Source organism: Protopterus annectens, chromosome 1.part0, assembly GCF_019279795.1.
Source record: "Protopterus annectens isolate FY-2018-M chromosome 1.part0, PAN1.0, whole genome shotgun sequence".
In the NCBI taxonomy this organism is placed as follows: Eukaryota; Metazoa; Chordata; order Ceratodontiformes; family Protopteridae; genus Protopterus; species Protopterus annectens.
In genome coordinates this window covers 777,340,232-777,365,896 of record NC_056725.1, presented here as the reverse complement: position 1 = coordinate 777,365,896, position 25,665 = coordinate 777,340,232, and the positions used below count along the sequence as shown (strand labels likewise).

The window sequence follows — 25,665 nt, the reverse complement described above, 5'->3', positions numbered from 1 at the left end:
AGTTTTTTTGATGGTTTTGATAGTTTGGTTAAAATGTAAGTCAAATTTTAGATTATTGTCTATGATGACACCTAATAGTTATGTAGATGGGTCAGGGGAGATTATTGTGCCATCATTTGATTTTATGGTAAAGGTGAAAGCGGTAGACCTACGTGTTGGTGAAAATAACAGCATTGTAGTTTTTTTGGGATTTAGGATCAGACGATGTTCAGAAAGCCAGTTTTCTATTGTATTAAAGGTGGTCTGGGTACCTGACCGCAACTCTACTGGAGATGTGGCTGAGCAAATCAGAGTAGAGTCGTCAGCATATTGGATACAGCTGACTTTTGGGATGACAGTATAAAGGTCGTTAATGAAGCTGGAGAACAGCAAGGGCCCTAGTATAGAGCCTTGTGGTACTCCAAGGGTGTTAGGTAGAAGGTTAGAGAGTTTGTTCTGCCAGAGGGGACAGCCTGCTGTCAACCATTCAGGTAGGATTGAAACCATTGGAGGGCTCCAGTATCTAGACAGAATGTTTGCAGGGTGTGGATTAAAAGTTGGTGATCAACCAGATCGATATTCCCCCTATTGAGTTCTAGTGAGGGGATAGTTGGGCACAAGTACCAAACACATGAACATTTTTCCCATTCTGTGTTCATTAATTTTGATGGTAAAAGCGATTTCTTGAAAGAAATTTTAACAAGAAATTGGACCATTTTTAGAGGTAACACAGAAATTTTTGAACAACTTGGGGGGGGGAAACAAAATTTGTCTTTAAGACAAGTAATTTAAAAAACTTACTAGAACATCCAATTTAAAATACATGCTGTGACAACAGCACTTTGGGTGGGGGGACTAAAAAGTGTGGTATGTGTAAGTACTGCAAATATATTAATCAGGACAGTAGTATTGTTGTTGGAGCATCCCCCCCCCCCCCCCATGGAGAGTTTTTCTGAGTTCAGGGAATTGCGATACACATGGTATTGTGTATATTGCAATGTGGAAAACTTGTAACTTTTTTTATGTGGGGAAGTTTACGGAAACACATCTATGAGCATTTATATGCAGTTAAGAATGGTGACAGTAATACACTATTTAGACATAGTAATGGACTTTGTCAAGGAAAACATTTTAATTTTAAATTTGGTATTTTAGAAAGAATTATGAAGGATGTGAAGGGAGGCTACTGGGAAAATAAAATTGAGGAGAGTGAGCTCAAATGGCAATTAAGACTAAATGCAACATCTGAGCCAGGGATAAATGACAGTACCTCTGTTATGCCTGTGCTTAAGAGAAAAGCCATGTGTGTATAAAATGGGGGTAATAACCCTTTAAAAATTAATTTTTATCATGTGACCCTGGATTTTAGATATTTAAATGTTTGGTCTTTTTAATTCATGGTTCTGATGAAGTCAGTTTTGACGTAAGCGCTTGACCATCTTTTTATATTCGTTGAATAAATGTATTTTATATTGGGACTCTGAGCCTTATTGGTCACACCACCTGTGGATTTGGTGTTGCAGTTTTAGTTTCTTTATCCTTCGGCAGCACGCTTTGGTTTTTATTTGTGCCCTGTAATAATAAAGAGATGAAGGGTTTTGCCTGGGATGGGAAGACTACAAGAGTCAAGTGGGATAAGATGATTCTTCAGTAGAACAGTGCGCATTGGGATTACCCAATTTAAAAAGGTATTTCAAAGCTACACAGTTAAGGCTCCTATACATAGCACAAGCAGAAAACTATAATTCAAAGTGGAAACGGATGATGGTGAAATGGGGAGGCGGGCTCAAGAAATAAGGAGAGACTGGGATTTTGGATGCTGGCCTTTAAGGAGAATAACAATCCTACAGAATATTGTATCCATAAAGTAGCAGAAAGTATTCGAAGAACTAAGCTAAGATGGGAATGGAGAAAGGAGATTCTTGCTGATAGGGATGACTGCAATTAGGGATATAAACAATAGGTAATAGTGGGCTGGAATTTATTGGAGAAAAGTGGCAAAGGAACCAAAGGTATTTGGAGCAAATAACAAGGGAGGGAAAGGTAATAGAATGGGAAGATGCCAAGAACTTACTTGGACTGTAGGTTAGAGATTGCCTTCCCTATCAAGGATTGATATCAAAGTATAGGCAAAGAGAAATAAATAGGGGGATCCTAATCAAAAGATCAGCACTGGTAGAGCTTTTAGTAGAAGAACAGAAGTTGCTTTTAAAGAAATAATTAGTAAGAGTATTTAAAATATTGTACGATAACTATAAGAATCAATCAGATGATGTTAGGATGGATTGGGTAGAGAGACTGGATAAGAAATTCACAGAGAAACGATGGGGGGATATATGTATGTCTTTCAATCATGCAACAAAGTCTAGAAGGTTTAGGATCTTTGCTTGGAAGTATTTACATAGGTATTTTTATACCCCAAGTAGAATCCAAAGAATTTTTCCTTAGGTAGGCAGCAAATGTTTGAGGTGTGATGGGGAAGAAAGAGGAAACTGGAGCATATTTTCTGGGAGTGTAATGAATTGGCAGACTGTAAAGATTCCCTGCAGACTGCTCTGTTGGAGATGCAAGGTGAGCAAATTGGTGTAACTAAGGAAATTATTTCTTTGAGCTATGATACAGAGTTGGAATTGCCTGGACATAGTAAGGCCTTGCAGAATGTAATTATGATGGCTGCCAACAAAGCAATTGCTAGAAAATGGAAATCAAAGTCTAAACCAACTTTACTACAAGTAATGAAGATAGTAACAGAGATAAAAAAATTAAATTGGGATTTTTAGAAGAGGGTAAGAGCAAATTACATAGGAAAACATGGGAACTGTGGGATCAATACATGTAGAGGAGGAATGAGGGTTAAAAGAAGGCAGGATTTGAATGAGCTATGTAATGTTTGCCTGACAATGACTGGATATATTACAAGTGATGTATACAGTTTTTTTCTGCTACAATTGTGTTAGCATGGCTTGTAATTTATAATGTTTGCAACCGAAATTGTGTCTGTATGGTTTATTTTCATTTATATAAAAGTAAGATTACCCAAGTCACGCATGATGATTTAATGAAGATGTTTCTTGTTTAAAAAAGCAAAACAAAAAAAATCAAAGAGCTTTTCATCCACAAGAAAAAATAGATCTTTAGTTAGATCAGTTTCTAAGGTTTTCCATGAAGACTTCGGTCACTGCGAGGGAGTACCTCAGGATTTTGTGTCTTGCGACATCTAGGATTCTCATGATACCACTAGCAAGACTCCATGTGAGAAAGATACAGTGGTATCTGAAATCTTTTTGGTCCCAACATTAACACCCTGTCTTTTCGGATCCCAGTATGTGGGTTTGTCAGAAGATAAATCACTTGGTGGAGACAACAAATATCCTTAAGTCAAGGTCTCCCCTTCTCCCTCCTTGCTCCAAAGCAGTCACCACAGGTGCTTTAGACTTTGCTTGGGGAGCAGTTTTGTAAAGAGATAAAAGTGCAGGGGGTGTGGACACTACGGACAGATACAAGTATACAAATATCAAGGAGTTGCTTGCCCTGATCAAGGCACTCAATTCTCTGAACCATCTTTGGTCCCCGGGATGTCTTCAAGTGGTTACGGGCAACACAACAGTGATGTGGTACATCAACAAGCAAGGGGAAACCAGGTTGTATTCTCTATGCAGGCTAGCCATGTTAGCTTGGAATATAACTTCACAGCACAATCTCACTCTGCAGGCATTCTACGCTCTGTCAGAGCAAAACTGTGTGGCATACAAGCTGAGCAGGACCAGGACCCTCACGAATTAAAACTAGGTCTGGGAGTCTTCCAAGTTTTGATCTGTCTGTGGAGAGTTCCTTGACCATTTTGTCTCCTCTTTGAACAATCAAGTGGCAAAATTATATTCCAGGACTCCATGTAAGAAGGCTGGGAGACAGATGCCTTTTCTTTGGACAGGAATGTTCCTGTATGCCTTTCCACTAATATCCAGGGTTTTCTGGAAGTTCAACAGGAATCCCCCAAGATCATTGTGGAGACTCCCATCTGGTCCAGGCAACCATGGTTCTCCCTTCTTTTGGAAATGACCAGGGACAGTTACCAAAAGCTTCCTCACAGAATGGACCTACTCACAGAAGAACACGGGTGTTTGATACACCCCAGCATCAAACCTCTTCAGTTGACTGGATGATAGGGTCTTAATTCCTTTTAGGCACCTGTTTTCTGAAGACTTGCAGCAGGTATTAATGGGGGCAAGAAAACCTTCTACTAGAAAATTATATAGTAACAAATGGAAAAGGTTTTCTAGTTGGTGCCAACAACATTGCCAGCGCCAATTCAGGGATAGTTGTCTAGTTTTACAATATTTTTGTGAGTTATCTTATGGCATTTCTTACTTCTCTATCAAGGTTCTTTTATTCTGCCATTTCAGTATGTCTGCCCATGGATCCTCATCTTTCTAGAATTTCTCATGTCAAAATGGTTTTGAAAGGGATTTTACTAAGAGACTTGAGAACATGAAAACCAGTAGCCCCTTCTTGGGGTCTTAATTTTTGTAGAACCTAACACTTGCTCCATTTGAACCAGCTATTCTGGCTGACTTGAGGTTCTTAACATGGAAAACAGTTTTATTGATTGATCTGACCTGAGATGCAAACTCTTATGGTGAGTTGACCCTACCTCATTTTCTACAAGGACAGAGTTTCTTTGAGAATTAATCCTTCTTTTATGCCTATAGTGATATCTGAGTTTACTTTAAGCTAAACTATCGGTCTCCCCATTCTCTTTTCTGAACAGAAAAATTAAGAAGAAAAAGGATACTTGTATACCTTGGGTGCCAACAGACAGCTCAGGTACTATCTTGACAGAAATAAATCAGGTCATCAGATCAGTTCATTTCTTATGAAGGTAAGAAGGGATGAATGGTGTCAAAATGGACTATTTCCAAATTATAGTCTAAGGCCATTACCCTTGGTTATATTCACCATGAGAAATCTGTTTGAGGCAGAGTCAAGATCCCCTCTATAAAAAACCTTGGCTTCTTCTATGGTTTTTTGGAAACGGTTCAATTCTAAAAGTATTCTAGAAGCTGATAATTGGTTCTCTGTACTGACTGTTACAAAGTACTATAAGCTGGATTCCTTCTGTAAGTCTAGATCTTCTTTGATACGACCATTCTCCAGTGGTTCCTTGACTCTTCTCCTTCCACCTCCCAAATAGAGTTGGCTGTGGTAATCTACCCACCTACTCCAGTGGTGATTTACTATGCAGAACATAGTACAGTTGTGCAACTTTGAACTTATCATAACAATAGATGTTCGAATGATCACTGCTGCAGTTGCTGTTCCCTTCCTCCAGCCCCCTTGTTTTTTTGGTGCATTGTTTTATGCTAGGGCATATACATTTTTTTTTTATTATTATTATTCCCAGCTAGCCTTGCCCTTTCGGGGCTCAGCCTCCATCTCTCTGCTGACAGGTAAGCTCTGAAGGGCTTCATGCCTGAGCTTTTCTTTTATTCAGCTCAGCTCGAGCTGCTTGACAGTTTGGGTAAATGGAAGGTGTCCTGAAGAGTTGGAAGCTGTTAGTTTGTTATATCCTTGCCAGGCTATAACCCATATAACCCCTTTGGTCCCCGATATGTCTACAAGTGGTTACGGACAATACAACAGTGATGTGGTACATCAACAAGCAAGGGGAAACCAGGTTGTATTCTCTATGCAGGCTAGCCATGTTATCTTGGAATATAACTTCACAGCACAATCTCACTCTGCAGACATTCTACGCTCTGTCAGAGCAAAACTGTGTGGCATACAAGCTGAGCAGGACCAGGACCCTCACGAATTAAAACTAGGTCTGGGGGTCTTCCACAGGAGTGATCATTCGAACATGTAATGTTGTGTTAAGTTCAGCTTACATAGCTGTATTTTTGCTACCCATATGCAAGACCTATGCTTTGCCTTTATATGTAGGACTGTTAATCAGAATAAATTCCAAGTTCATTCCCAAAGAGTAGTGTCAACTGACAACTTAAAACAGATCTGTTTGTGTGCCAGTTTTCTTTATGAAAAGGTCCAGTAAGGACAGACAAACATATAGGGCACACAATGGCTTTCCTCTTCAAATATTTTTAACATCCAGGCTTCTTGGGAATGGCTTTATACTTTGTATTGTTTTCCATTAACAGGGAATGGCACAATATTTCCAAGTAATACCTGTAAAATGAAACATCGTGTAAATAGTAAAAATATGGGAGTCCTTTATTATGCTGTTTAATTTCCCTTTGCTAGGGTGATGGCTGTATCATCACTTTTTTTCCATGTTGTATCTTTAGACTATAGTTATACAACATCACCCTGATCTTCCATACATATTTTCAAAAAACTGTATAAACTTAGCATTGTTCTTAGGACCAGAATTCCATGGCTGGAAAGCAAAGTAAGGTATTGCAGGACATATATTTTGGTTTACTAAGGGTTGTCACCTGTGAGGTAGGGAGATAGTTCTCATAAATGTGCCCAAAGAGTACAACCTACTACAGCAACATTATCTAAAAGTTATGTGAAATGCTGAACCTAAGTGCCTCCTTGAAGTCTGTTTTTGCTGCAGGAGAGTTTTCTGGTTTGCCTCCCTGATGTAATGTCAGCTGTTTTGTATTTATTTATTTTTTACAATACCAGCATGTGATCCTTACATTGACAGCCCTGCCTAAGCTTTCCATATCCATTTCTTATGTAGAAATGAGTGTTGTTGGCAGAAATGGCTCCCTTCTTGCTGTGGTCATTGAGCATGTTTCTTTGATCTATACCATAAGCAAACTTTCCCAAGTGTGATCACACAAAATTGTTGGTGTCCCAAGCTAACGTATTTCATTGCTCCCAGACATTTAGAGAAAAAACAAACGATCTGCCTTTTGGATGGATCACCACTAACAACCTCCCCAAAGCATTTTAGGAGACTTGAAAATGGAAGTAGGATCCCCTACATGAGGAGAGGTATTCTGGCCTGCAGTCAGCGTCGTCTTCTTCCATTCCCAGACAGCTTAAGCCCATGCCTCCAGTGCTGCAGATGAAGCTCACCATTGGCAGAACTGATCTACATATAATATCCACTATTAGTTAGTGCTGATCTTGACGATATATGTCCTGCTCCATGCTGGTGTAAAAGACCTTTAAGCTTATTAAGAGTCTGAGTTATTGTTTTATATAGCAGCTTATTTAGAAAAAGTGGAAGGCACATGAAGAGATAGCCCATTTATACTGAATCAGCTGCCATCCATCAGCTTAGTGCCATCCCATTAATCCCTACTGTAAACAACTAGCAGAATCAGTTTTAGTATGTTGTAGTAGTAAGTGTGAAGTTTTAAAGATCAAAGCTGGATTTTGTACTATAACTTTTGTATACTAATTTATTTTTTGCTAAACATACATTATATTTTTTCTGACAACAGTGGGATACAGCTGGCCAAGAGCGATTCAGAACCATCACATCGAGTTACTACAGAGGAGCACATGGGATTATTATTGTCTATGATGTTACAGACTTGGTAATGTAATATTATTTTAATAGTTCTTATAATGAAGTGAGTCTGACTGGGAAGACTTTCTCAGCTTAAAAACAGGTGTGCTGTTTTGTCTATGTTCTGTAACTTTCATTAAGCTTTACTTTTCTGACTTTTAAATAAAATATTTGGCCTGTATCTGTAATAGTGTATTTGAAGTGATATCCCATAAAGTCCATTTTTTAAAACTAGGATATGTGCTGATAATGACGGTAAGAAAATGTTTCAAGATCACAATCACGTCATGGGACTGAGGGCATAGTCCATATTTGCCCCACTAGTCAGACCTCTCAACTGTCCCATTTTGAGAAAACAATCCTATTTTCAGGGCTTATTTACCACTGCACATGATTTCCCTGTTTTTGGATGTATGTACCTATTTTCAGGCTTGATTTACCCCTTCACAAAATTTTCCGAATCCCCCTCATCATATGTGATTTCGGAAGCTGTGTAGTACACAGAAAAACACTGTAATTTATTTTTGCCACTAGTATGTTGGTCTTTTCTAAAGAATATGCATACATATTTTAAAACTCCTTTTTTCAGAAGCAAAAATAAATTACCTTGTGTTTTAGAATTTTCTGATACAGTTCATTAAAGTCTACATATTTTTACAGTCTTTGATTTGCTTGTCTCACACTGTTTTTTTAAATATATATTTGTGACTAGTATCCCTCATTCATACTGAATGCGGGAAGAGTCGCGTGCTATTTGTTATTCAAAGGTTATGGTAATTAGATACCCACATTATGTCCTCTAGGCAGCTATTAAAAGATTCAACAGTGTCACTTTGTCTTCATTGGGAAGTTTATTTCCATTCTAAGCCTAAGCATTCAAAGAGGAGAGGATCTTTACTGTCTCAAAAAACATAGCCGAGTCTCTTCTGGGCCTTCTATAGGACAGCATCATCAGATTAATACCTTTAGTCTCACAATAAAGTAAAATGTAAATGATACTGATTCTTTCAGTAAATATATATTGTATCTTTTCAAAAGTTATTCCACAGGTCTTGGCAGTGGGGTAGAATAATGGACACCTCAATTCAAATTTGTTATTTAAATGCTAATATATTGAGGAAGAGTACAGCATTTTGATTTTTAGAAATCTGCATTCAATTCCAAAATATAGCTGGTAAAAGTGAGCTTGTTATCAGTTAATATCCCAATATCTTTAAAAGGTGCAACTATTTTCATCTGTTGCTGAACAACATAACTCTGAGCTTTTGAATAACCTCATGTAATGAGTTCAGTTTTGTTAAAATTAATTAACATAATTTGTTTTGTCCCAGGTATGTATCATCAAACCTCCTCTGAAATGCAATGACATCACCCAGACTGGAAAAAAAATGTCCCAGTGTTGATGTCATCTGGATAAGTAGTGTAAAAATGATTTGAATCAAAGGACAAATCACAAAGATATAAATTAAACAGGCATCACAAGAAATACAATATCATTCTACTGAGGAAGAAGCCTTGCCACAAAGATCAATGAGCAAGTGAATGGCCTATATGACTGCTTCCCTGGGGGTATGGTTGACTCGTCAATTGATAAACTTATTGATACTGCTTTACTGTTTGAAAGAAAATTGCTTCAGCAAAATCAGCTTAAGATTGAGAGGGATAGTAGGGATTTTAACTTGGGAAATGTTTTCACTTGGACCAAGAACAGTATCCCTCCATGCAATAGCTCTAGATTAACCTCCAATCAGACTTCCAATAGTAATGAGCATACTAATATTTCCATGAGTGTAACAAGAACAGCATCCAGGAATGACACTACAGTGTTTTCTACTACTACTAAGTTTCATAGTGAATCTTGCAATAATGAACCTAGCAGCACAGTGACCGAGATCTGCTGATAATCATTCTTCTATGAACAGTGTTGCTGATACCAATGGGGTGAATGGCCTACAAGGGGCTATAACCCTAGTACTAGGCAATGATGTGAGACAGAAAACACTGATGAGCCTTAACAGCATGGATGGCAGAAATGCCAGGTCCAGCAACGGCTCTATCACTTTCTTTACCCATTCGCAAGGACCAAAGTTCCAACAGGAAACGCTCACATAGCAGGGGAAGGACAAAGAGGAAACTGCCAGTGGAACAGAATACCAGTCAATTACTCAAGAAGATGTGGAGACAAGTCACAACTTGATTGTTTGGAACTTGTCCAAGAGATGTTTGACCCCCCTCATGTGTTAAATGTACTAGGGAAGGTATTTTCCTTTATACCTGCACAACATGGAGATGTGACAGATACTGTTACAGATATTAGGATGTTTGCACAGAATGTTTCACTGAAAATACAGTTTGGGGGTGGGGATACTGATGATGCTAATGTTAATATTTTCAAAAAACCGAGCTTGTTTATGCTTATTTCACACCCTCTTCTAGTTGCATTTGTTAGATTAATAGAAATGATTTGCATCAAGCCTTTGAGAACTCCAGAACTAATAATTATAGTAACCTTGCTCAGTATGAGAATACAGCTCCACATACATTACAAAATGACATGACTATATCCATTAGACCAGCTGATAAAGGTGGCTCCACAGTAGTGATGGATAGATCAGAGTATTTTAAATCTGTGAAAGAAACGTTAAGTGATAATTGATATTACACTGTTGTCACCAAGAAAGACATATATTGTGTTATAAGAACTATTAGGAGTATCTTGCATAATTGTTTACAAGACAAAATAATCAGCCTTGACTTGTATAACTATTTTTTGATGAGTGAGCCATTGATTCATGTCATACAGAGTCTTCCAAAGATCCAAAAGGATAGCCACAGACCACCGATGAGACCCATTGTTGCTGGCCGTGGTTGGAGCATGGAGCCCTTCTCTATATTTGTTGAGAAGCACCTATGTCCAGTCTTAGATAGGAATGAGGTAGTGCTGATGGACTCCAAACAGTTTTGAAGAGATCTTTTTGACTATATCAAAATGCAACCGACCGATATGAGGCACCTGGTGGTCACTATGGATGTACAGCCACTGTTTACCATGATTCCTAACCAGGCTGGCTTGATTTATGTGGGTAGATACTTGTCCAAGTACAGTGCATATGATCCTTCATTGTGTCACCTGATAGATCTCTGTATGAGAATAATACTTGAGAATATAATATCTTTGATGATGTCTATTACCAACAAAGAAATGGCATGGCTATGGGCACCTCCTAGCTATGCCAATATGGTCATGGCTCAGTGGGAAGAAGAGTGTATGTTGTCAACACCAAGTTTTCATCAATATGTCCCATTTTATTGTAGATTTGTGAACGACCTGTTCCTTGTTTGGACAGGCTGTCTTGATGAGTTAGTCAAGTTTCATCAAGATTTGAACTCCTCTACCAGTTTTTTGAAATTTTCTTTGAACTATTCAGATGCTCAAGCTGAATTTTTGGATGTACTTATAACCAGACAGGTTGATGGTTCCCTCTGTTATATATAGGAAACCCTGTTATAGGAATTCCCTGTTGCATCGAGTTAGCATGCACCCATCACATGTGTTTAAGAATGTAGTTAAGGGACAGGGGTTGAGAGCCTCTAGGCTGAATGTGACAGATGATGGTTTTAAATCTGAGTTGTAATGCTTAAAAGGTAAGCTGACTGACACAGGCTATATCTTTAAAAGGTGCAACTTTTTTCATCTGCTGCCGAACAACATAACAACTCTGAGCTTTTGAATAACCTAATGTAACAAGTTCAATTTTGTTAAAATAAACATAATTTGTTTTGTCCCAGGTATGTATCATCAAACCTCCACTAAAATGCAATGACATCACCCAGACTGGAAAAAAATGTCCCAGTGTTGATGTCATCTGGATAAGTAGTGTAAAAATGATTGATTCAAAGGACAAATCACAAAGATATAAATTAAACAGGCATCACAAGAAAGGCGATATCGTTCTACTCCAACTCTGTCAATTTCAGCAACCCAAAACCTGTTTATCAAACAGCTGTGAAGTCATATAATTAACTGGATTTAAAGTCCTGTAGGTTTCAACTTTTAAATAAGTAAATTGTGATTAATAGAGGTGAATGCTTTTGAAAATTAAGTCTAAATAGCATCTACTTGGGGGTCTACTTGAATAGACCAAAAGTCCATTTAATTGAGTCTCAACTGAGATGACAACACCAAAACCTTACTTTAAAGAAAGTTCACGTCACCAGAATTTTAATCCGGGATAGGAGACTGTTGGGCCAACATGGGAAAATTTGCCCATTCCCCACTATAGTGCGATCTCAGAGTTGGTATATTGAGTTAGGGGGTGTGGGGGGTGAAGATTCCCACTTGGTTGGATTTGATATGCTTTGGTGTGTTTGTTTAATTTTGGCCAACTGCCTCCTTTCCCCAATTAAAATTCTGGTGGTGTGAACATTCATTAAAGTAAGGTTTTGGTGGTGTTTCCTCAGTTAAGTAAGATTCGATTAAATGGATTTTCGGTCTACTCAAGTAGTCCCCTACTTGGAGAATATTCTCCAAGCAATAACATTGTATAGAAGCACAGATTACAGTTAATCGCTGAACTTTTATTTATATTTGCCTGCTTTGGAAGGTTTTAACAACAGCAGTGCCTTTTAATTCTAATAACATGCTACTACTTTCATATTCTTTCTCATTACAAGATAAGAGACTGATAGGTCTCTAGATGTCCAACAAACACACTGTCTTAATGGCATATGGGTAGCAGTGCCTTGCTTCCCTCCCACTGGCTGGCTGTCAAAGCACAGAACCCCTCCCACTGCCCCTCTGTGAGGATGAAAACATGATCACGTGACAGGACCAGGACAGCCCTTCAAGCAGAACCCTTTCTATTTTCTTGTGCCACAGTCATACAGAGATCTTTTGGGATATTGCTTCTGTCAAACTGGGTGTCATCAGCTGCAGAGCTCAGATAAGGAACTCCATTTGTGTTTTATTTACTCCCTTTGCCTTTTCTATCAGCACTTGAAGTGTATTCCACTGCTTTGACTTTTTTTCTGATTAGAAATTTTTTATATGCTTCTGTTTTTACTTTTAACTAGCACATTAAGGCCTATTGATTAAAGGCTTCATTAAAGTTTGACAGGAAAACTTGATGTTAAAGCTTTTTTTTGGGGGGGGGATATGCTTATTTCAGGTGATTGAGTAGGATTACAGCATTTTAAACTATTTTGTATGTTAAATATTTATGTCATGAATATTTCATTGGTGTATGATTTATTTCTTGTCTAATACTATGTTAGGCAGTATCCATTTATTTTGACCAAAACTAGCCCTTTTTTAAATTATGGGTCTTGTGTGCATGTGTTTTGTACTTCAAGCTGTATTACTGAAATATTGTAATTTTCTCAGTGCAGTGCTCAGAATAGTATAGCTACGGAAATGATCTTTAGATTGCTTTCTAGAGGGACAGTAGTGGGATTTGTCCCATCTTCCTACTGGGCTGACTTTGCACCCAGTATTTAGAATTGAACTGGCTAGTTTATTTATCCCTGATTTTAATGGACTCAGACCCCCCCCTCCCCCACCATCTTCCCCGTCTGCACTGAAAAAATAAAGGAATACATAAAAAAATATGCCTTAGTGTAGAGTATGGCTTTTGACTCCTCAGTAGCCTTGATTTTGGGTATACTGTCAGACCACTCTCCTTCTGTTACCTCGAGATCGCCTGAGGTGGTTGTAGTACCTCAAATGTGCATGACATGAGGGTGAGAGACATCTTTCAGGGCTTTACCATTGCCTGCTACAGGTATGGGAGAACCAAAGTCTTGAGGTGCAGGGAAAGTCAGGGGTGCAGAATCCGTTGTCAGAATTAATACTTCTGATGTCAATCTTTATTTCATCCTTGACATATGTGTTCGATTCCGAGCATCAAAACAAACTCTGCTGTTACTATAGCCCGCGAGTACCAAAGAGCTTAATTCCTACCCCGAATGCTCCTTTCCAAATTACCTCCGATCTCATTTACTCCTTCCTGTGACAGCTGCATCACCAATAGCTCTCAAGCTAAGTGATTTTTTTTTTCTCTATTTCTAACTAAATTCCTCTCTTTAGATTTTTCTCTCTTATTAATAACTACGGTTTTCCTTTATAGCCTACCCGTTTTCCAATATCTGCTTATCTTTCTCTCTAACATTTCAGTGTTTTTCTTCAATTACCATTATTGGCAGTTTCTTTTCCATACCTTCGGGTATTCTCTTCTTCGATAGTTGGTAGCCTACATCTTTGCTGCCCCTTCTTTTCTTTCCAAAAAAAAAGAAAAAAAGTGTGCTATACTTGTACCTTTCTATCGAGTATTCTCTAAGTATATAGTGCATGAGTGTGTGCGTGTGTGTTGTGTGCACTTGTTTTTCATGGAGCGTATCATGGCTAATAAGGGCAAAGGCATGTCTGGTTTTAAGAAATGCCTCAAATGTGGATGAAAACTGTCCAATTCTGCTGGGCACTATCTCTGTGTTTTGGCCCGGTGCCCTTAACATGAAGATTGTTCTGTCTGCCATAGTTTCAGTCACCGGACCCTGGTAGAAAGAAAGAACAAGCTAATTTTGAAGGGGATGAGTAAATCTGCCTTTGAAGAGGTCATCTCTGGTCATGAGAAGAAAAGAAAAACTGGTATTTCTTCCTATTACTCATCTTCTTCTTCAAAAGTTGACAAATCCAAGAAAAGGAGTCGATCGGTGCCAGCTTCTCCCATGGCTCTGATGGTTAAGAGACTTAAAACTTTTGTTCCCTCTGCTAGTGTGGAATCTGTAATGACCTTAAAGGATCCTCCGGTACCAACTTCAGTGCCGACAGTTTCTCCCTCACAGGTACCAAAGTTGTTGACCAAGGCCAGTTTACAGAGCTGATAGTCACGGTACCATCAGCAGACGTCTACAGTGCCAACAGAAAGTACTGAATTTTCATTTCTAGATCATCCAAGGGCCAGATATTCCCCATCCATTGACCCTTTTGCAGGTCAGTTACCTGAAGCGACCAAGATCCCCTTCTACCCGGTCTGTTCGTTCCACCAAAAGTCTGACAGAATTGGATCTGTTGAGATTGGTAGATCAGCTCCTTGTGGTGAGGGGTGTTTCAGGTGTATCTTCTTGTTCTAGCCCCTTCCTGTGCTGGGGACCCTTCCTTCTTCAACTCTGATTAGTCTTTCTCCTCTGACCTCCTCCGAGGCATTAGAGATCCCAGCTCTGACCTTACCAGTGCCAACTGATTCGGTTCCAGAGAGATCTCCATCTCTGGCACCGATTCCCACCCTGAGTTCTTTCAGCCTTTTTGGATCTGGAGCAGTCTCGGGTTTCTGGCTATGTTGTCGACTGTGAGGGGCAAGATTCCACTCCAATTTTGTCAGAGCTGTCTCTCCTCCTTGGAGCTTTGGCAAGCATTACATCAACTCTGGGGCAGTCTTCTCTGTTTCAGGCTGTCTTCCCACTTCAGGAAGACCAGCTTTCCAGGCCATGGAGCGGGCCTTGTCCACTGTGGGCATTCAGTCGGCTCCACAGCTGTCAGAGCAGTTTCCCAGTTCTTCCTCTTGTCCAGAGTCTCTACCAACTCCAACACCAAGACAGCAAGTACCAAAGCTACAGGAGTCACCTGCTCTGGTTTTATCCTCTTCTGACACCTTTCCAGATCATCCCACTGAAGGCATTCCTCAGAAGAGGAAGTGTAAGAGGAACGCCTAGATTCCTCAGAGGAATTTATCACAGAAGACACTAATTATAATGAAGGGGTGGGTTCTCCAGTCATCCCTGGAAGATGTCTCCTTTGAAGACATCCTTGAGATCCTTAATCATACAGGTTGCTGGATGTCTCAACAGCCCTCCCCAGAGGAATCGGTGTGCCTGCAATCTTTTGGTGCTCGACCATCTACCTCTTGGATAACTCTGCCCACTAACGAGCTCATTAAGTTGAAGTTGCAATGGGAGTGGAAGGCTCCTGACACCGTAGAAACTATCCCCAAAAGACCAGACAAAATTCTAACTGCTCCTGAGGATCATCAGTTTTGGGCAAAGGAACTGGTGGTAGATGCCATGGAGGTAGCAGTGGCCACAGAAAAGAAATTGTCAGAGATTTTTGAACTTTATATTTCAAAGGAATCTGATTGGAGTCATCAGATAACCTAGCAGGAGCCATATCTGACGAAGTCCAAGTTAAGGTCGCTTCTCAGTTGGCCACCCCTAGAGTCCATTTCAAATTGGTCCACAAGGCTCATAGCACATGCAGCCGAAGGGGCGACTAGAGCAGTGGTATCTGATGTAGGAATGAAGAGACATGCCTGGATACGCTTGTGCGAATTTGCAGAGCCATTCAAGTCTTCATTCATCACTGTCCCCTTTGACGGTTCATCCCCTTTTGGCCCTGAAGTTCGAGAAACTTTGCCTAGGTGTGAAAAGGATGGAAAGACCATTTCTTCAGTGGGCATGTGTTTTTCTACTCCTCAATGTAACCAGAGGAGTGGGAAAATATGGATCAAAAAGTCCCAAGGACCTTTCCAGGACATGTGTGGCAGTGGCAGAGGGGGGAGCTTTAATGGAATAGGTCATCCACGCAGCAGAGGTGGCCCACAAAATCAGTATTCCAGGGACATGTTTCAACGGAAACCCTCCCAGCACTCCTGAAAGGAGGCCTGATTGCTTTCCTCTGGAAGCTGTCGGTGGGCATTTATCCTTGCACCAACATGCCTGCCTTCAGATAACTTTGGATGTTTGAGTACAGAGGATCATAACCAGGAGATGTACCATACCCTTCCTTTCTCTTCCCCACAACTCCACCAAAATTCTCAATGTTCTATCCAGTCAGAGGGAACCAACAATATTAGAAGTTCAAAAACTGCCAGGAAAAAGAGGCATCCAAAAGGTCCCACCAGACCAGATAGAATCCAGAGGTTTACTCAAGATTCTTTTTAGTGCCAAAAAAGACAGGGGACTGAAGACCAATTTTGCATCAATGTGTCTTGAATAAGTCCATTTGTCAGATGAAATTCCGGATGGTCATGGTTCAGTCCATTCTCCCTTTTCTAGAGAAAGACTATTGTATGTGCTCACTAGTTCTTCAGGACACATATTACCACATAAAAATGGACAAGTGCTCAAGGAGATTCTCTGCCTTTGGCTTGGAGCCAGTCATTATCAGTTCAGAGCTCTGCCCTTTGGCCTCACCACATCCCCCAGGGTGGTCAACAAATGCATAGCAGTAGTAGCAGCTCATTTGAGACTGCATGGATTCCACTTATTTCCATACTTAGATGACTGTCTCATTACCTCTCCCATCAGGCATCTTATAGAACAAGCAAGAGACTACGTACTCCAGACCTGCTCCAATCTAGGAATCACTGCAAATTATGAAAAATCACAACTGACTCCTACCCAAACTTTAGAGGTCATAGGAGCAGTACTAAATACCAATTCTTTCATAGCTTCTCTCCCTTATCTAAGATTGCAAAAGATTAGGGCCCAAGTGAAGAGAATCATCAGGAGCAAGAGAGTAATTGCATGACTAGTCTTAAAAACCTAGGGTTGATGGCGGCCATAACGTTAGTTCCCTTGGCAAGATTTCACATAAGAATTCTTCACTGTCTTCTAGCATCCCAGTGGTTCATACTGCATCACCCAATGTCAGATCAAATCAGATCTTGATTACTAACCATTGCAAGAAAGACTTAGCTTGGTGGATTTGTTCAGATAAACTTCTCTTGGGCCACCTCTTTGCCCTTTCGAATCCCCAAGCCATAATGACAACAGACATCTCCCAGATGGGGTGTGGGAGGGGCATTATCTGGTTAAGACTGTTCAAGGCACTTGGTCCCCCCTTAGAGGCCAACTTGCATATCAATATCCTGGAGTTGAGGGCAGTGCTTTTAATGTTGCAGGCCTTTCAAACTGCTCTCCTCTCAGGAACAGTTGCAATTCAAACAGACAATATGTCGGTAGTTTGGTACATCAACAAGCAGGGGGGAACCAAATCTTACCTGCTTTGGTGAGAAGCTCTCAGAGTTTGGCAGTGGGCAGTCTCTTCCAGCTGCCAAACTCTGAGAGCAATGCATATTTCGGGGAGCTCCAATGTGATAGCAGACAAACTGAGCAGATACATTTTCTGCCTCATGAATGGTGTCTCAATCCCAAAGTGGCGAAAAAGATTTTTCGTCGATGGGGCCAGCCTTGCTGCAACCTATTTGTATCCCGGAACAAGTGCAGCAACTACTTTGCCCTGTTCCCTCCTCTGGGGGAGTCAGAGAGAGAAACTGTCCTACACAATTGGCCCTCTGGACTTCTGTATGCTTTTTCTCCAATTCCATTAATTCCTCTATTTCTAAAGAAGGCAATCCGGTTGAAGAGTAAAGTGATCCTCATTGCTCCCTTCTGGCCTTGCCAGATTTGGTTCCTCTTCCTTTGGCCTTATCTGATTCAGTGACCATGGACTCTGGACCCAGAACCAGATCTTCTATTCCATACAGAGGGATATGTTCACCTGAACCTTCAAAACCTCAAGCTCACACCTTGGTTTCTCCAGTTCCACTGATCACCAGATGTAATCAACTTTCCTCCCCAGTTCATAGGAGTATTTTCAGCTTCCCATAAGCCTTCCACCAGGAAACTCCATAAAAACAAATGGAAAAAGTTATTTTGCTGGGCTCGAGATATCATTGACCCCTTCTCTGCTCCTATTGATAGTCTTGGCATTTTTAGCTTTGCTTTTTGAAGCAAGGGCATCTTCATCTACTACCAAAGTGCAACTAGCAGCTATTTTAAATTTTCATAATGGGTTTGAAGAATATTCATTAATTTCTCATAAACTTTGCAAAGCATTTTTAAAAGGGACTTTGATGTTAAAAAAACTTCCTTATAAGGATCCATCTACACCTTGGGACTTAAACTTGGTGTTAGTCAGTAGTGCATTCCCCCTTTGAATCTGCTGCCAACTGCGATTTTAAATTTTTATCTTGAAAGACTATATTTCTGGTAGAGATCACCTCTACCAGAAGGATTTCAGAGATTCAAGCTTTATCTTGCAAACCGCCATATTTGATATTTCATAAAGACAGGGTTTCCTTGAGAACAAACCTTCCCTTTTTACCAAAAGTGGTTTTGGAAATAAATATCAACCAGGCAGTTGATTTACCAGTATTTTTTTCCCAAATTTTTTAACAAGGGTGAATACTGTTTGCACTTACTAGAAGTTCATAGATGTTTGAACTTCTATCTTCATAGAACAAAAGACATAAGAAAGCCTGCTCAGCTGTTTGTTTAATTTTCAAGTACTAGAATAGGCAGACCATTCACCAAGGTCACCTTATCTAGATATCTAAAAGGTTGTATTTTACTGCAGTATTAAACAGTTGTATTTTATTACGTTGTCGTGGTGAGCCTCTTTTGTTTGGATATTGTAAAAGGTTGTATTTCCTTCATTTACAACAAGACAAAAGTTGAATTACTGGGGCCTGTTAAGGCAGACTCTACTAGATCCATGGCTGCTTCAGTAGTGGTTCATTCTAAAGCTTCCATGGATATTTGCACAGCAGCAACATGGGATACCCCACATACCTTTATTACTCATTACAAATTGGATTTGGCCTCTAAGGGAAGAGCATCATTTGATTGTGTGGTGTTTAGGAATATTCTGCCGTGAGTCCTCCCAAGATCTAAGGTAGCTGGGGACTCTGTCCCATATGTCAAGGATGAAATGAAGATTGACAACATCAGATAAAGAAGTTATGTACTTATCATAACGTTCCATCTGTGTTGTCCATTTTCATTTATCCTGGACTCCCCATCCACCTTCCCCCTTCCAATCAGGATTTTGGTGGAACGAATAATGAGCCTAGTTATACATTTTTTCATATCTGACACCAGATATGGTCTCTCTAAAGGTTTTTTTAGGATTATGCTTTCTGTCTTTTTCTATCTGCACACTCGATCTGAGGTAATTTGGAAAGGAGCATTCCGGGTAGAACTTAAGCTTAAGAGTTTTTCGGTTCTTATGGGCCGTAGTAATGGCCGAGTTGGTTCCGAACCCATATACCAAGGATAAATGAAGATGGACAACACAGATGGAATGTTATGGAAAATACTTAATTCCTTGGGGGAAAAAGAAGTTCTCTTGCTAGTGTAATGCAGAAGAGTAGCTGGCTCTACCAGTGACCTGTGCCGGTACCATGAACTAGTGCCCCACCCCATTAGTTCTTCAATTGGGCACCCAGTCCACCCACTCCGCAGCTTATCAAATGAATAGCAAAAAAAAAAAAAAAAACTGCCACACCAACCAGGTGGCTAGATACATGACACCCCCCTCCCCCATCCAATCAGGTCACACTTCTGCATTCTGCCCGTAAACATCCTTCCTCCCATTTTGTAAATAAACATTTCTTTTAAAGTGTAGCAAACTTGCTAGCAGTTGCTACAGTTTATACCCCTGATGGAGCACTACAGCACTCTGGTTTGACCTCAGATATAATAGCTGCATTTAAAAGCTTGAATGCATTAAACAGTGATTGAGATTGGCAGATTGCTCACCCCAACACTTTGTGCCTGAGTCAGTTGCCTCTGCAGTAGCTGTTGTTCTGATGTAATGTATGCAAAAAAGAGACACAATTCCCAAAATGTGGCGGGGTAGCAGTCTCTGACTGGGTTTCACCTGAGATGATAGTTATGGTGAGATTCCTTGTTCAAGCAGTTGACTATGGGGTGCATACCTAGGATGTTCATTATATTGATCACTGTTGCAGTAGCATTAGCTGTATGGAGTTCTGTCCTGCGGAAGATACAACCACCAGCATCCAAAGCTTCAGGGCACTTTCCACTTGCCCAACCTGTCAGGCAGTTCAAGTTGAGCTGACTAAAAGACAAGTTTGGGTGTCAAGCCTTCCAGAGCTTTACTAGCTCTGAAGAGTATGCTTTTGAAGATCAACAGTTTGCTTGTGCTGTTCCTTTGCTGGGCAAAAAAAACCTTCCATTTAATAATACTTTCTTCTTTGGGAAAATTATTTTAAAGCTAGGAGGTCATATTTTAACAGATTGCCATGAGACTGCATTCTGTTTTTAAATGGGAAAGCTCTTTTTTCCTCTCAGTTTAAAAGTTGTTTAAAGTAATTGAAAAGCATTTTTTTCCTATGGAAAAAAAATGTTTATTTTACTTTGTAGGTCTAGCAAAGTGTTTTAAAGTACTCTTTACTGTGTTTGTGAAAAAAGTGACTTAAAAATACTTTTTTCTTTTTACCAGCATTTGCTGTTTGTTTTACTTGGGAAAGAGGCACCATTTTTGGCTTGACCCTGGAACAATTTGTCTATCCCATGGCTGGTCCTTCTTCCAGACACAAAAAGAAAAAAGTTAAGCAAACAACCTTTGCCATCACAGTAGGCTAGCAGTTTGCGTCTGCTGTAGGTGGGTGACTCTGCTGTGGCAATTAGTTGTACCTTAGACCACTCACCTTTCTACCCTGGATTCCTCTGGTGTAGCACCTGCAGCTACTATGTACTAGGAGTTAGCCACGTCCCCTGTGGCTGTTGTTGTCCACTCAGTGGACAAGGGTGAGCCAGTCCTGGGTCTGGCAAAGGGAACAGGGAAAGCTTCCCTGTTTTGTCAGAATGTTGTGCCCATCCCTGGGGAGGCTGCTGCTGTTAATATCACTGTTGGTCCCATTTTTCCTGTTGAAAAGAAACAAAAATTAAACATGTTTATACTCCTCAAATTTCTGGGTCTGGCTCAGGGTTTAAATAGGGCTATTGCATCTCCTTGTAAAGTTTTTCTGGTGAAAGAGAGAGGGATACCTCCTTTCCTGAAGAGATTCAAGATTCTGAATCTGACGTAAAGGAAGAAGGGACAGGGTTTTCTCCTCAGATGTGTGATTCAGATGTCAATTTCTGACTCTTCCTGTGGGGGGGGGGGTCTCTTTTTCTGAGACTATTTCTACAATGTGCCAGTGTTGTCAGTGGGAGAAGACTCAGGTTTCTCATTCCCTAAGAAAATACTATAAGCTGTTACAGAACCTGTGCCCATTCCTCCAGTTCTATCAGCTTTGAAGGATGTGTACGTTTCTGCCTGTAAATTTCCTGACAACCAGCTGCCCCCTAAAAAGGCAGATAGGTTGTGTAAAGTTCCTCAATCTTCCCAAACCTGATCAAGCAATATTAGCTTTAGTTGATTCTTAATCTGATAAACAATTAATTCCAATTCTACTATTTCTGATAAGGGTATGAAGATTATTGATAAGTATGGGAAAAGTGTGTGCTTCTACAACTTTGATTTTCAGAATTGTGAACTGTTGGGCTCTTATTTCAGGGTTTGTTCTAACTAACTGTGAAAGTATGATGAATGTTTGTAGTTTCTTCTTGTGAGGAAAATCTGCTTTAAATAACTTAATTTCTTATATTATTCAAGTCACTGCTCATTTTATGCAGTGTGTGTATGACTCTGTTGATACTTCTTCAAGGACTGTAGCCATTGGTACTGCTTTGAGGAGGTTTGCATGGCTGAATTCTCAGAACCTCCCAGATGTTGTTAAAAAGAGATTTTAAATTAAATTTTCCTTTGGATAGAGATTTAGTTTTTGGCCATTCTCTTGCAGAGGTCATTAAAACGTATGATGAGAAGGTAATCTGATAACAAGGAATCTCTTAACATTTTTCAACCCTCCTTTTCCAAAATTTCCAAGGGATTATCTAAATCCTCATCCAATTTTGGTAAGAAACAAAATAAATAGTCTCAACAAAATGCAGGTAAACATATGTTTAAAAAGAAATGATAATGGGGTTCCAAGAAGATTTGTAGAAACTTACAAAATCAAGGTCAAAATGACTATTAAGAGACTGTCCCCCCACCCCACCCCCCTGCAGCCTCTTCTTTCCTTCCAGAAAGTATAATCTCCATTTTTCTATTTGGTACCATTTTCCAAGAATTGGGTTCTGAAGATAATTCATCAAGGTTACAGGTGACAGTGGGAGGAAATTCCTCCTTTCCAGCCGGTCATTCCTGATCTTCCAGATCAGACTCTTGTTTCCACTGGCTGTTCATCAAATGCTGTCCCAAGGAGGGATAGAACCATCTCCTCCTTTCCAATTGGAGAAGAGTTTTTATTCAAGACTGTTCTTGGTGCCAAAAAAAGAATATTCTTTGAGACCAGTTTCTTTCTTAATCTTGTTTGTGATTGTGCCCAAATTCAAAATGACGTCACTTCAAAACCTGCTACCTCTTCTTCCCCTTTTCCGGTTTCCTGGTAACACGACTTAAAAAAAAAAAAAAAAAAAAAAAATGCTCATCACATCCAAATTCATCCAGACATCAGGTGTGTCTTAAGGTTTTGTTTGCCTGGATCACATCAGTTTGTGTACCTTACCTTTGGATTATCCACTGTACCAGGAGTGTTCACAAAATGTCTGGCTGCAGTTGTGGCTCACAGTAGGCTGCAGGTTATCCACATTTTCTGATAATTTAGACAACTTGCTTATCTTTGCAAAGTCTTTCAAAGTGTCAGGAATTTCTCTCTTGAGTGAGAGATCTCTTATACAAGCTGGGATTCCAAGTGAACATTTAAAAGTCTTTCTTGACTCCTTCTCACAGGATTGTGATTTGGGAATATCAATTAGTCACTGCAGTTCAAAGAGCTTTTCTTCCACAGGAAAAAAAAATGGATCTTTATTTAGATCAGTTGCTAGGGTTTTCCACATAGACTTTGGTCACTGCGAGTGAATACCTTAGGATTTTGGGTCTCATGGTTTCTGTGATTCTCATGATTCTCCTAGCAAGACGCTGCATGAGAAAGATGCACTGTTATCTGAAGTTTCTTTGGTTCCAGCCCAACGTCTCTTGTCATGAGACCCCAGTGCCAGGGTTTGTCAGAAGAGAAATCACTTGATGGAGACAACAGATATTCCTAAATATAGGTCTCCCCTTCTCCTTCTCTGTCCCAAAATAGTCAGTCACCTCAGATGCCCAAGTCTTTGCTTGGGTAGTAGTTTCAGGACAGATAAAAATGCAAGGTTTGTTGGGACACCAAGGACAGACAGATGCTTGTTCTGATCAAGGCACTCAATTCTCTGAATCATCTTTGGTTCCTGGGACCTCTTCAAGTTGTTACAGAAAGTACCACTGTCAAGTGGTACATCAACAAGCAAATGGGAACCAGGTCATACCCCTTCTGCAGACTAGACATGTTAGTTTAGGGTATAGCTTCACAGTGCAGTCTTACTGTACAGACGTCCTACGTTCTGTCAGTGCAATCTTGTATGGCAAACTATTTGAATAGGACAAGGGCAAACTCTCACAAATGGAAACTAGATCGGGGGGGGGTGGTCTTCAAAGATTTGAGCCATCTATGGGGAGTTCCTTAAGTAGACCTGTTTTCTCCTGTCTGAACAATCATCTAGCAAGATTCTGCTCCAGGAGTCCATGAAGGCCTGGAAGACAGGTGTTTTTTCTTTTCCTTGGACAACAATATTACTATATGCATTTCCACCCTCACAGACTGGAAGACTCACACATACCCCAACATCAATCAACTTCAACTGAGTGCCTGGATGATAGGGTTATAATTCGTTTTAGGCACCTGTTTACTGAGGATGTGCAGCAGTTACTAATGGAGGCAAGAAAGCCTGCAAATAGAAAATAACCTTTTCCATTTGCTGATATATTTTCAAGTTGGTGCCAAAAGCCTAACCAGCACCCATTGAGGACTAGTTGTTCTCTGGTTTTACAGTATTTGTGTATGTTACTATCATGTGGCCTTTTTTATTCCTCTGTCAAGGTTAATTTTTTTGTCCATTAAAGTATGCCTACACATGGATCCTCCTCTTTGTTCATTCTTATATCAAGTTTTTGAAAGGGGTTTAGCAATAGAAGTTTCCAAGAAAACTGATTGGACCCTCCTTGAAATCTTATTTTTGTTACAGAAGCTAACACTTGCTCTATCTGAGCAGCTGATCTGTCTGACTTGAGGTACTTAATATCGAAAACAGTTTTACTGATTGATCTGTTGTAAGCTCTTATGGTGAGTCAACCATATCTCATGTTCCAGAAGGACATAGTTTCTTTAAGAACTAATCCTCCTTTTATGCCTAAAGTGGTAATACAGGTTTACTTTCAGCCAAGCTATCCATTTCCCTGTTTTCTTTCCTGAACCCCAAAAATGGGAGAAAAAGGGTACTCCATACCTTGGATATCCACAGACAACTCCAGTACTATCTTGAAAGAACTAAATCTTTCAAATCTTCACATCAGTTGTTCATTTCTTGTGAAGGTAAGAAGGGACAACCTTTGTCAAAACAGACCAATAGTTAAATGGTTGTCTAAGGCAATGTATTACCTTTCATTATACTCACCACAATAAAACTATTCTAGGCAGGGTAAAGTCCTACTCTGCCAGGGCCTTGGCTTCATCTATCGCTGTTTGGAAAGGGTTAGATTCAAGAAGTATTCTAGAAGCTGCAACTTGGTCCTCTGTCCGTACTTCTATGAAACTCTGTAAGCTTGATTCCTTCTCCAGATCTATATCAGGCTTTGCAAGGACCATTCTCCAGGGGCTCCTGGACACTTCTAATTCTCCCTCCCAAATGTAATCTATCTATATATTTAAAGTTACTATAGCAGTGGTCAGTATAATAAAATACAGGTTTGTAAGTAAATTTGCCATAACAGTAGATGTTTGAATGATCACTGCAGCAGTAGCCTCTCCCTGCCTCCCCCTTGTTTTTTGGTGTGTTTATGCCATGGTTTGGATATTTATTTTTTTGTTCTTCCTGACACTCTTCTTTCAATCCTCAGCCTTCCTCTCTCAGTTGGCAGGAAAGCTCTGAAGGGCTTGGTTCCCAAACCTTTTAGTGAGCTCAGCTTGAGCTACTGACAGTTTGAGCTTATGGAAGGTGCTTGAAGCTTTGGAAGCTGGCTGGTGATTATATCCTGGGCAGGATATAACTGCATATAGCTAAGGCTACTGCAGCAGTGATCACTCGAACATGTACTGTTACTGTAAGTTTACTTACACAGCTATACTTAAAGTTTGCACTTCCACCACCGATTCGTCTGAGGACTGTGACCTAAGTCAGATCAGTTAGGTTCCTCTGATGAAGAACAGGTACCCAGGCCATTGTCTCCCCCCCCCCCACCCAAATGTTGACTAGATTTAGTGATGTATTCAGCTGGGAGCTATCTCTGGCTGCCCCTGAGATTACCAAGGTTTATAATCTCT

General features: G+C 40.1%; 1 protein-coding gene across 1 annotated transcript in view; it reads left to right on the top strand.

Annotated features, from left to right (window-relative positions):
- Positions 1-25,665, top strand: part of LOC122794485 (ras-related protein ORAB-1-like) — a 1,047,271-nt gene that overhangs the window by 785,569 nt on the left and 236,037 nt on the right. The window contains exon 6 of the mRNA XM_044062928.1: positions 7,398-7,493. Coding sequence (XP_043918863.1) covers positions 7,398-7,493 — 96 coding nt within the window. The remainder of the gene's footprint in view (positions 1-7,397; positions 7,494-25,665) is intronic.